Source organism: Thunnus albacares, chromosome 20 (assembly GCF_914725855.1).
Source record: "Thunnus albacares chromosome 20, fThuAlb1.1, whole genome shotgun sequence".
NCBI lineage: Eukaryota > Metazoa > Chordata > Actinopteri > Scombriformes > Scombridae > Thunnus > Thunnus albacares.
In genome coordinates, this window is record NC_058125.1 from 25,490,993 (window position 1) to 25,503,730 (window position 12,738).

General features: G+C 39.7%; 1 protein-coding gene and 1 pseudogene across 1 annotated transcript; one reads left to right on the forward strand and one right to left on the reverse strand.

Moving 5' to 3' along the window:
- Positions 1-603: 603 nt before the first annotated feature.
- LOC122971754 lies at positions 604-6,581 on the forward strand (annotated as a pseudogene).
- A 1,212-nt stretch (positions 6,582-7,793) lies between these two features.
- On the reverse strand, positions 7,794-11,868 carry pde6gb (phosphodiesterase 6G, cGMP-specific, rod, gamma, paralog b). Its single transcript, XM_044336818.1, has 4 exons — positions 11,778-11,868; positions 9,810-10,033; positions 9,688-9,728; positions 7,794-9,588 (listed from the first exon to the last, which is right to left on the reverse strand). Exons 2-4 carry the CDS (start codon positions 9,953-9,955, stop codon positions 9,512-9,514), a joined length of 264 nt encoding a protein of 87 aa, XP_044192753.1. The 5' UTR covers positions 9,956-10,033; positions 11,778-11,868; the 3' UTR covers positions 7,794-9,511.
- Positions 11,869-12,738: the final 870 nt, after the last annotated feature.

A 12,738-nucleotide genomic window follows, 5' to 3' on the forward strand; every position in this document is an offset into this window, starting at 1 on the left:
AGGTGGCCAGATGGAGAGAGCCAGGTTGGGGATTTTTGCCAGGACAGCAGGGAACCCCCCACTCTTTGCAATAAGTGCCATGGGATCTTTAATGACCACAGTGAGTCAGGCCCTCGGTTTAATGTCTCATTTGAAGGATGGCATCTCCAACAGCACAGTGTCTCCGTCTCTGCACTGGGGCATTTGGGATTTAGTAGGACTGGAAGGGAGACTGCCCCCTACTGGCCCACCAACACCTCCAGCAGCAACTTAGTCCTTCCCAGGATGACCTAGATGATTATCAAGTGAGCTATAGATTTTAAAGGCAGTCACAGGTATACGGACATGAGAGGGAGAAAAGAGTAAATAAAAATTCACCAGCAAGACAGGTAGCCCTTTGTCCATGCTACTAGCAATCAGGAAGTTGCCCCTGTGCTTAGTCTTCAGTTCAGTCATCAGACTGACAATAATCACTGGCTAGCTTCATCAATGTTCAATCCAGTCACCACTTCAGATGCCGTACAGTCACCACACAAATATAATGGGACAATAGGTAATGGCTATTTTCTGTACAGTGATAAGATGGAAAATTGTCTCAGCCAGTGTCAGGAGTTCTTCAAATTCATGTTGTCACCATGACAGAACTTGTTTGATAAGCAGCTTTGAGTCATTCAATGTCCTTAAACATGATGTTTTCTCCACAGAGCTCAGCAGCCGATGTCAGAGGTTCCCAGTGATCAGTCTTCCCAGCAGCATCCAACAGACCTGGACTCCATATTTATGGTGTGTACATGTACAAACACACCTTTTACTATTAAATACTAAAGTACCATTTAGGTCCTAACAGTGTCCATGCTGCTCTGTTTAGACCAGCAGGCCTTCAGACTTACAGATGAATCAGATGTTTATCAGTTTAAATTAAATGTTCCGTTTTTCTCTGTTCCAGCTGCTGGAGGAGAACATTGTTACTTTTGTGAAGAATGAGCTGAGCAGAGTCCAGAGGGTTTTGAGTCCAGACTACCCAAAAGGCTTACAGAGTCAGAGGGAGGAGGTGTTGGACAGTGAGGAGGAAGAGCAGAGGAGGAGCAGCAGAAAGGCATTTCTGAAGATCACACTGCACTTCCTGAAGAGAATGAAGCAGGAGGGGCTGGCTGACCTTCTGCAGAGCAGTGAGATAATTTTAACAGATTTAAGATGATAGAGAGGTAATGGAGACAACATAGGAGAAGTTTACATTTTGAAACTCTGATGCACACATATGCATCAGATCACAGTCTGTTTGTACTCCACTGATGAACTGAATAAAACTGATGGAGGATACAAATTATATAAATACACTTTAATGTTTGATCTTCCTGACTTTCTGTTGGATCCTATCACTGATTTTATTTGTTGTTTGTTCATTCAGGAACATTCAGTTCTGCAGAGTGCCAACATAAACTCAAGTTTAACCTGAAGGACAAGTTCCAGTGTGTGTTTGAGGGGATTGCTAAAGCAGGAAGCCCAAGCATTCTGAACCAGATCTACACAGAGCTCTACATCACAGAGGGAGGGACTGCAGAGGTCAGTGATGAACATGAGGTCAGACAGATTGAAACAGCATCCAGGAAACCTGTCAGACCAGAAACAACCATCAGATGTAAAGATATCTTTAAAGCCTCACCTGGAAGAGATGAATCAATCAGAATGGTGATGACAAAGGGAGTGGCTGGCATTGGTAAAACAGTCTTAACACAGAAGTTCACTCTGGACTGGGCTGAAGACAAAGCTAACCAGGACATACAGTTCATATTTCCATTCACTTTCAGAGAGCTGAATGTGCTGAAACAGAAAAAGTACAGCTTGGTGGAACTTGTTCATCGCTTCTTTACTGAAACCAAAGAAGTAGGAATCTTCAGGTTTGAAGAGTTCCAGGTTGTGTTCCTCTTTGACGGTCTGGATGAGTGTCGACTTCCTCTGGACTTCCACAATAATGAGATCCTGACAGATGTTACAGAGTCCACCTCAGTGGATGTGTTGCTGACAAACCTCATCGGGGGAAACTGCTTCCCTCTGCTCGCCTCTGGATAACCACAGGACCTGCAGCAGCCAATCAGATCCCTCCTGAGTGTGTTGACATTGTGACAGAGGTCAGAGGGTTCACTGACCCACAGAAGGAGGAGTACTTCAGGAAGAGATTCAGAGATGAGAAGCAGGCCAGCACAATCATCTCCCACATCAAGACATCACAAAGCCTCCACATCATGTGCCACATCCCAGTTTTTTGCTGGATCACTGCTACTGTTCTGGAGGATGTGTTGAAAAGCAGAGATGGAGGAGAGCTGCCCAAGACCCTGACTGAGATGTATATCCACTTCCTAGTAATTCAGTCAAAACTGAAGAATGTCAAGTATGATGGAGGAGCTGAGACAGATCCACACCGGAAACCAGAGAGCAGGAAAATGATTTTGTCTCTGGGAATACTGGCTTTTGTGCAGCTGCAGAAAGGCAACCTGATCTTCTACGAATCAGACCTGGCAGAGTGTGGCATCGATATCAAAGCAGTCTCAGTGCACTCAGGAGTGTTCACACAGATCTTTAAAGAGGAGAGAGGGCTGTACCACTACAGGGTGTTCTGCTTTGTCCATCTGAGTGTTCAGGAGTTTCTGGCTGCTCTTCATGTCCATCTGACATTCATCAACTCTGGAGTCAATCTGCTGGCAGACGAAAAACGAAAAACCTCTGGGTGGTCTGATGTGTTCAGAGACAAATCAACATGTTTCTACCACAGTGCTGTGAACAAGGCCTTACAGAGTCCAAATGGACAGCTGGACCTATTCTTCCACTTTCTCCTGGGCCTTTCACTGCAGGCAAATCAGAATCTTCTACGAGGCTTGCTGACACAGACAAGAAGTAGCTCACAGACCAGAAAGAAAACAGTTGAGTACATCAAGAAGAAAATCAGTGAAAATACGTCTGCAGAGAGAAGCATCAATCTGTTCCACTGTGAATGAACTGAATGATTGTTCTCTAGAGGAGAAGATCCAATATTACCTGAGTTCAGGAGGTCCCTCTACAGATAAACTCTCCCCTGCTCAGTGGTCAGCTCTGGTCTTCATCCTACTGTCATCAGAAAAAGATCTGGATGTGTTTGACCTGAAGAAATACTCTGCTTCAGAGGAGGCTTTTCTGAGGCTACTGCCTGTGCTCAAATCCTCAAACAAAGTTCTGTAAGTAAATGAATCACTACATTTATGTATGAATTTATTAATTTAAGTTTGTAGAAAAGAAAAAATAAAAATTTCAAACTGTTGTCATTAATATTTAGGCGTACTGGCTGTAACCTCTCAGAGAGAAGTTGTGAAGCTCTGTCCTCAGTTCTCAGCTCCCAGTCCTCTAATCTGAGAGAGCTGGTTCTTAGTAACAACAACCTACAGGATTCGGGAGTGAAGCTGCTGTCTGCTGGACTGGAAAGTCCCTACTGTACACTGGAATTTATCAGGTGAGGTCATAGTACAGTTTGTCTTAAATTAATTGAGAAATTTAACAAATATGAACTCTTGCTAAGACAGAGAATTCATTGATGCTTTGATTGTGTATTTTATATTACTGAATGTTTGTTTTTCACTTTTTCAATCATAAACTGAGATCTTTGTTCCTTCTGTCTGTCCCTGTGACAAAAAATTATTTGTCTTCTTGTTCATTATTGTGTCCTCAGGCTGAGTGGCTGTAACCTCTCAGAGAGAAGCTGTGCAGCTCTGTCCTCAGTTCTCAGCTCCCAGTCCTCTAGTCTTAGAGAGCTGGAATGAGTAACAACAACCTGCAGGTTTCAGGAGTGAAGCTGCTGTCTGCGCTACTAGAGAAATCACACAGCAGACTGGTAACTCCCAGGTTAGTGTTCCATTGTTCAAAATGATGACCCTGAGCTCTAATTTATGTGAATTGACTGACTGAAATTCTTCTTCAGGCTGAGTGGCTGTAACCTCTCAGAGAGAAGCTGTGCAGCTCTCCTCAGTTTTCAGCTCGCAGTCTTCTACTTTGAGAGAACTGGCACCGAGTAACAACAACCTGTGGGATTCAGGTGTGAAGCCGCTGTCTGCTGGACTGGAGAGATCACATTGCAGACTGGAAACTCTCAAGTCAGTGTTCACATGTTTCTAAAGGTTATTTCACCAAGTTTAGTTTGGATGAGTCTACATGAGTAGACCAACTGTTAAAGTGGAAACACTTCAAGGTTTGAAGATTGAGATTGAAACCTACAAAGACCTTACCCCTATATTTTTAGTCAGGGATTGCACTCTGAGAGTGACACTCTGTTTGCCAAAAATACTAATATTTTACCAAGTTAACCAAAGTTTGTGTGTGTGTTTGTGTATTTAGTCTGTCAGGGTGTCTGATCACAGAGGAAGGCTGTGCTTATCTGGCTTCAGCTCTGAGCTCCAACCCCTCTCATCTGAGAGAGCTAGACCTGAGCTACAATCATCCAGGAGACTCAGGAGAGAAGGTGCTGTCTGCTGGACTGAAGAATCCACACTGGAGACTGGACACTCTCAGGTATGAACAGACAGATGGACACACACTCTGACTAACTGAGGAACGCTGGTTCATGATAAATGGTGTATATGAGTTAAGTTGTATGAAGTTGATTGTGACTTTGTCTCTTCTTCCAGGGTGGACCATGGTGGACTGCAGAGACTGAAACCTGGTCCGAGGAAGTGTGAGTGTGTTTTAAGGATAATTACCGTTTATTTCAACCAGATGTATTTCCCATAAATGTTTTCATTGTGGCTTTATGGATCAGGTTAACTTTACACTCTCAGCTCTGTTATAGAGATTTGGGGAAAATAAGGACTAAAACAAAACAATGTTTATTAGGACAAACTGCTGAGCCTTGTTGAAGAAATTATTCAAAAGCTCTCTTCTTTAAGATGCAAAATTAATTTTGAAGAACAAGACAAAAAGTCTGTATAAAAGGTTGCTCCAGAACCTTTGCACATGGAGAGAGCAGAGGACTGGCCTCTGGCATTGTTTCCTACACTACTGTATACCTAGTTACAAACAAGTCTCAAGTTACACCACTGGCCGTTGCTCTTTCAAAATGAATCAGTGCAAGATGATGGAAGCTTAGGACAACAGTGCAATGCAGAGTGACTCTGTTTCCTGCTCTGAGCTCTGATGCTCTAACCCTCGGCTCTGGTGTTTAATGCAGTGAAGTCGGCTAAACTCCTTTTTAAACAGACATGTACCAGCGTCTCTACCCACGCTTTTTATTTCTCCCACGTTTTCATATCACAAATGATGAACAACAGCATTAAAACATGAATCTTACAGGTAAACATGAGACTCATGTAGCTGTTATATCAATTTAGTGTGGGGCGGCTGCTCTGCAGGTGCACTTGATTTGATTTTAACTGCAGTATCCAGGTGGAGATAAGCATCCTGAATTTGCACTCGAAATGCTGTGAAAACTTTCATTTACAATTTCCACCGCAGCCTCCATGATAATCAAGAGGCAGAAAAAAGGCATCATAGAGGCATGAGGGAGAGTGCACAGTTAAACCATTCCAAATAACAATCACTCTGATAAAACACTCAATGCAGAGTGAAAAATGAGAGACATCCGCAGAGTGAGACAGATGAAATAGCAGGGGGAGTCAACAGATAATTAGAATAGTTAGAATTAAAATTATTTCTCTTTCAAATCAAACATCCCAATATATGAGTGGATGACTTGTAACTGACTTTATAACCTTTTTTTGACTCAAACATTGCTTAACCATTTCATGTGATATGCTACTTCAATACCCTTTACCATCAAATATTAGTGGGACAACTACAGAAAATTGTAGATGAACATTTGATATCCAGGAATTCACATTATAGACTAGTAATGATGCATTTGCACACATGAGGAATAAAACTGGTTTGTTGAATTATATCTAATATCATTCACAAAGGGGAAATCAACTATTAACAGCTATCAACATTTTAAGTGATTATGGATTATGGTTTTATGTGAAACTAATATTTAACAGATGATAACCTGCAGCTGGATTGTGTCTTCTCTCGATCAGATGCCTGTGAACTGGAACTGGACACAAACACAACAAATGGATTCCTCAAAGTGTCTGACAACAACAGGAAGGTTACACATGTGGAGGAGGATCAGTCATATCCTGATCATCCAGACAGATTTCACTCATGTCTTCAACTATTGTGTAGAAATGAGCTGACTGGTCGCTGTTACTGGGAGGTCAAGTGGAGAGGAATGGTTCATATATCAGTGAGTTACAGAGGAATCAGAAGGAAAGAAGGGAAAGACAGAGCTGACTTTGTTTGGAATGAATGATCAGTCCTGGAGTCTGAGCTGCTCTGATGATGGTTACTATGTCTGTCACAATGACAGAAGAACACGCATATCCATCTCCTCCTCCTCCTCTGCCTCTAACAGAGTAGCAGTGTATGTGGACTGCCCTGCTGGTATTCTGTCTTTCTACAGAGTCTCCTCTGGTACACTGATCCACCTCCACACCTCCAACACTACATTCTCTCAACCTCTGTATGCTGCATTTGGGTTTCAGCTGTTCTGGCCTTCTTCATCAGTGTCTCTGTGTTCCCTGTAGGAAGGAGAGTCTCTCCTGTGTACAGAGATTCAGAGAACATTACACACACTGCACTGTGAAGCAGAGCTGTCTCAGCATCAATTAGAAAATAATATTTTGTGTCATTTTGATTTCTTGTTTCTGTCAGTATCCAATGAGCAGCATCTAGCTCTGTATTCATGTTTTAATATAACAAAATCTTTAAACTGTCCAGTCACAGCGAGGGAGAATAAGCCATTTATCTTAACTAGTGCAGTGCAGTACTGTTTGGAACGGGCCGATTTACATCGGATGACTGGTTCTCGAGATGCGTGAAGGACAAACCCACATACATACATACATACATACATAGAGACAGACAGAGATTCCTTGCTTTATATAGAGAGATGTATTTATCAATACATCATTCTATTTTTTTCAGCACACATATTGTATGTACAGTTATTTTTCCCATTTACTGATTGGTTACTGAAACTGCTTTTATAGAGTTGCAATTGATTTTAAAAAGTTGTAATGTGATTCATGCTGTACACATTGCAACCTATTTGTTATTATTATAGTTTCTATTTTCTGTAACAATTCTACTTTAATTTCTTGATGTGGGAGATATTATACATTCCATTATATAGATTAGAGCTCTAATGATTAGCCAATTCATAACTGTAACTGTTTTCATTTCATTTTAGTCTTTATTTTTTCTTTAGCAAATATGCCAACAGTTTGCTGGTTCCACCCTCTGAAATTAGATGATTTAATGTATTTTTTGTTGTCATACATGATAGAAAATTGAATATCTTTAATTGACATAATGATTAATCAATTAATCTTTAAGGATTTTGTTAATTAATTGATTAAAAAATCAGCAGATCCATAATTTAAATAATTGTCAGCTGCAGTCTTATGTTATATTACATTTATTATGGTGTTTATTGAAATACTGTTCAAATAGTTAAAATACTGACATTATAGTGATTTTTTTCTGAAAGACTGTTGACTTTAATAAACAATGAATACCTGGATACCTGCTTTTCACATTGTTAATCAAGTTGGAGATCACCCATCCCTATTTTTGATTAAATACTGTATGAAAGCACCGATTATGAAATCCAAAATATCACATTATCAACTGTGTATGTATTCTTGTGTGTGCATGTGACTGTATATACATGTAGTGTACATGTACTTCAAGACCAAAATAAAGATCAATCAATCTCTCAATATCAAACTACTGACTCATAATCCGAGGAACAATTTTAATGAGAATAAATAAATCACAGTTTTTATTTTCCTCTTTTTATGCTTTATTTTTATTCCTCATCCTGTAGAGAGGGCAAAGCTCCATTACACATTTCCTCAGATCTGTGCATGTACTGAAACGTCTATCCCACTTGTCCCTCTGCTGTCCTTTAATACTACAGTGTAATCATTCATTGTAAACATAATTTGAGAAAAAAAACCTCCAATGTTTCCATCACTAGCTTCTTATCATCAGGGCAAAACTTGTTTGTTGTTATCTTAAATATGAAAGACAAAGCCAAGATAATAGAAATTACATTGCAAATCTGAACACAACTCATGGTGTGAATGCACTTATCCTATATGTACAAATCACTGGTTTAATTATGGAGGTTAACACTTCACTGTCTAAACATGAACAGAATGAAGGATAAATGACGATGAAGAAGACAATGGAGATGAAACGATGATGATGAAATCAAAAACACTGAACGGACGGATGAATGGATGAAACGCAGGACAATGAGGAAAAGAATGTAAAATTCTACAAGAAAACAACAAACAAGCTAAGATAATGAGCTTAAAAACACAAATATATACACACAGGGAACAGTGTGAAGGTGTGATGAATAAACATGCAAACACAAAATACATATTTTCATATACATTAATATTATACAAGGGAGATATACAAATAAGAAGATATGTCAACCTAATGTTAATACATGCAAACACAATAATGGAAGATGCTGTACCTCTTCGGTTAAGATGTGTTGTGGGTAAATGATGAACGATACACATTAATGCCCTACCAAATCACACACTGGTATGTTGCAAAGGTTTCTGTACCAGCAATTATTCTCTGCAAAGGTGGTTTTGAAATGATTTTTATCATAAACATAAGGTCAAATGTTGCCTGAACTGTCAATTTTCCCTGAAAACACTTATACACGTGTATCACCTATCCATTGACTTCCACACATTATGGTGGTAGAAAATTTAGCAAAAAAACCCCAGATGATTTATGTATCCTGACGAAGATGGGTGCAGTTAAAGGTTGTTCAGAACAGAGTGAAAAGAGGGACATCTGATGATGATTGACTTTTATCCCATTGAAAGTTTACGCTCAGCAATGGCAAGCTGGTGTCCAGTCTCTACAGAATTCAGGATTTGTATTTTATAAGTTCAGCATTGATGGATAAGCCCCTAAAGATGACGAAAAAGAGGCGCCGAAGCACATGAAGTGGGAACCCACCCACTTCACAGGTTTGTCACTTAAACTCAATTTTGAGGCTGCCTTGCTTGCATAAGTTTCATGTTTTGTCCGTGAGAAGAATAGAAAAGTAGAAGAAAGTAGAAAAGCATGCAAGGAGAGAAAAGAGAAAGAAAGAGAGCAAGAATAGAGAAGAGGATGCATTTTTAGCATAACAGTGCAGATCTAGTGAAGATCAAATCAACAGATGCTAAACGTGAGCAGATGTGTGTGAATTGCAGAATCAGAAGAAGAATCCAGAGTAAGAGAACAGAGAGTTTGTTTTTTTTTTGTAGATCTTTTTTTCTCTTTTTTCCATTTTTTGTGTTTGTTACAGTTTGTTGTAGTGGTTTGTTGGGAGTAGTTCCATTTAAAGCTATGAGACGGAGCCTGAGGCAGATGGTTTGAAGTGCGTGGACGTGGCCTGTAATCCTCAGGAGATTGCAGGGACATGCAGGAAGGCTCAGATGATACCATACTGGGCCAGCTCATGCAGCTCCAGGTGATTAAAGGCCTCCCAGGGGCAAATGACGGTGATGTCTGCACAAAAAAAAAAAGACAAAGATGTGATGTTGATCAGGCCTCTGAAAGTAGCAACAACTGATATAAGGTACATTTTAAAAAGAAAACGTGTCTTACCAGTGCCTAAGCCCTCCATTCCAGGGATATCATCACCAAAGCTGCAAAGACAAAGATCATTACACACCATAACTTGTTATAATTCTGCAAATTTCTAAGATAAATTGTGCATCAATGCATACCCCTGGATTCCCTTCTTTGGAGGCTTGCTCTTGAACTGACGGGTCTGCCTCTGCTTGAATTTGGGGGGTCCCTTGCGTGGGGTGGCGGGGCCTCCGGTGACACGGGTGGCCGACTTGATCTCAGCTTTGGGTGGCTCAAGATTCATTTTGAGCAGTTATGGTACCTGTGTGCAGGCTGTTGGTTTTCGATGCACCTCTCTGGAGTGTAGTCGTCGTGATGATATCTTTTCATTGTGGAAATGAGAGAGACAAGATCAGGTAATGCCTCAAAAAAACAAGATATCACTTAAAAAATGGCCACTTTTACCTGTTTAGTCACTAAAGTATGATATAAAATGCTTTATTAAACCATTAATTGTGTGTAACAGTTAGCATGCAGCCTCTGTCACCTCTATCTGACATTACAGGCTTTAATCCTCTTACTGATCTGACGAGCACCAAGCAGGATTTACTCTCATATTTCACAGTAATTGAATATCTGAGATGGACTACCTGTGCACCGTGTTCTGCGAGGATGACCCAATTTCCCATAATCCCTGGCTCAAGTTAATAAGTACCCCCCTCTCTCTGTTTCAAGTCGACTGTCCACACGTAATCCTGTTAGAACAAGGACAGCGCAGCAGATATGCTGAGCTCGCACTGAGGGTCTAAATGATCAATCCGCTCACTGTGCCCCTGCTGACAATGACAGTCCTGATCAAGTCTTATCTAGTAATGTGGTTTTAGTGCTTTGATAACTGCATAAATGTATATAATAATTTATAACAACCGACAAACTTCATCCATGCAAAAGATTCTATGAGTGTACAGTAGCTTCACCAAGTCACATGTAACAAAATGTAACTCACAAAGAGGACGTTGACATGTGTATTTGTTAAAATAGTAGTAGTAAATACTGCTTTTTCATGTCAACAATCAACAAGTTAACCTGTTTAAAGATGCTGCAACCTCTTAATCACTCATTAAAATGTGTTAAATGCTCTAGAATTCATATTCTGAAAATATTAATGTAAGTTGCACCTTTTATCGTAAAGCATTAACAAGTTATTCATAGGGCTGAGTATTCAACATCCATCCTTTAAGGTATTGACAGATACAGTATGTGTACATTTTTGTACCACTGCTTATGATTAGATAAAATTTAATATTTGAGAACTTTGTAGAAAAATACATCTATATTTCTCAAAGTAAGTGAAAAAAACATTATTGATATTTGTACAAAAACTCAGTATCGACAGTAAAGTATCATAAAATGTCAAATAATACCAGCTGAAGCAAACCAAACACCTGACTGATAAATCTTCCACAAAAGGTACAAGGGAACTAAACTGTCTGGTAAACACTAACTAAATAGAAACTGTGTCTTCTACTTACTTCATAGTTTTTAAATATTTTTTCCTGAATCTTTTATCTACTGTCAAACTAACCTCAATACCACTAAAGGATATTTGCACTGTAGTCACTGTAAGCATTTTATCGACAGATCCATCATGTTGTTGGTCTACTTATGGGTCCTACAAGTGTCCCAAACTTCCTCTTTCATCACTATTGTTTGAAGCCTGATGGAGGTTACAGTGACAAAACAATCTTTATAGAATAAATTGTGCATCATTTGCAACACAAGACATCAATTAGTAGCTTATTTTCATATGTTTAACCACATTATGATTAAAAATAAAAACACTCTAGGGCTATGCTGTCTTTTTAAAAAATGGTGTCAAATTTTGTTATCTTGCTTTTATCTTTACCTCTAAAAACAAAAAAACACTAATTTCAAAGCTTTCAAAGTAATAAAAGTAATATCCATTGCATTGCATGCATTGACTTCCATGCAGCTCCAGAGTCGCCACATCAATCATCCAAAAGCTGTCACAGTGGTCTCTAACACTACATTACATCTCAAATATCTCAATAACAACAGTGTTTGCGATGGTGGTGATGGTGATGTCTCTCAGTGAGTCTACTCACCGGCTGCTTGGGTGAAGAACAGCCAGACGAGTGTGTGTGAGCGCAGCACCGGTCTGTCCAGCAGATGAGTGGAGTTCTATGCTAGGATTGCTGTGAGGGCCAGTTGGGGCTTAGGGTCCCTCTTATATGCTGAGCCCTGCAGAAGATTACCAACGCACCGCCTCCCTGCTCTAATGTCAACAGTTCACATGTTTCGGTTTGGGTCAAAGAGGGTGAGCATGTAAAGAAGACCAAACTCAAAGTTTTCATTTGTATTATGGATGAAACTCATATGTATCCGACTTTATAAAGTATGTGTGATAAAACTTTGATAAAAAATTTGAGTTGTTTGCTTTGATTGCATGACAAAGACTTACTGTGCTGCATGTCTCCAGAAAGTTCAAGAAAATACCAAGCAGTGCTAATCAATCCAACGATTTGAGACAATAGGATACATGAGATAATACAGTGTGTAATATATGTTGATGCAGATTAAGGTTGGAGCAGGAAGCTTCCTGAAAGGTCTCCTAGCCCACTCCTTCTTTGTTACACAATCACCACACCATCTGCTTCAGGCAAAACCCTTCAACTCACCATCCTGCAAAAGTCCATTCGATCGTCTTAACCTATGTTTCAGTGTCATTTCCTGCAGTGAGAATGTTCTCCAATGAGCAGAGCAAGTAGCCCAACACATCAACACCTGTGATACCATATCTACAGCATATCTACGGATATATCTACGGCAACCTTTTGTTAAAGGGGTACTCCACTGATTTAGTTTTTTAGTTTCCAGTTGCGAGCGGTAGATTTAAAAAAAAGACGACTGTCAGAATTTCTGCAGCAAAGAGTAATAAAATGACTTTTAGATCTCCAAAATCTCTGGATCCTACAATTCCCATAATGCAACTCAATCTCAAACTCATCTCTAATTTGTAATGCAAGTTTACCATTAAAAATGGTGAAGTCTCTAAGCCCAACTTTA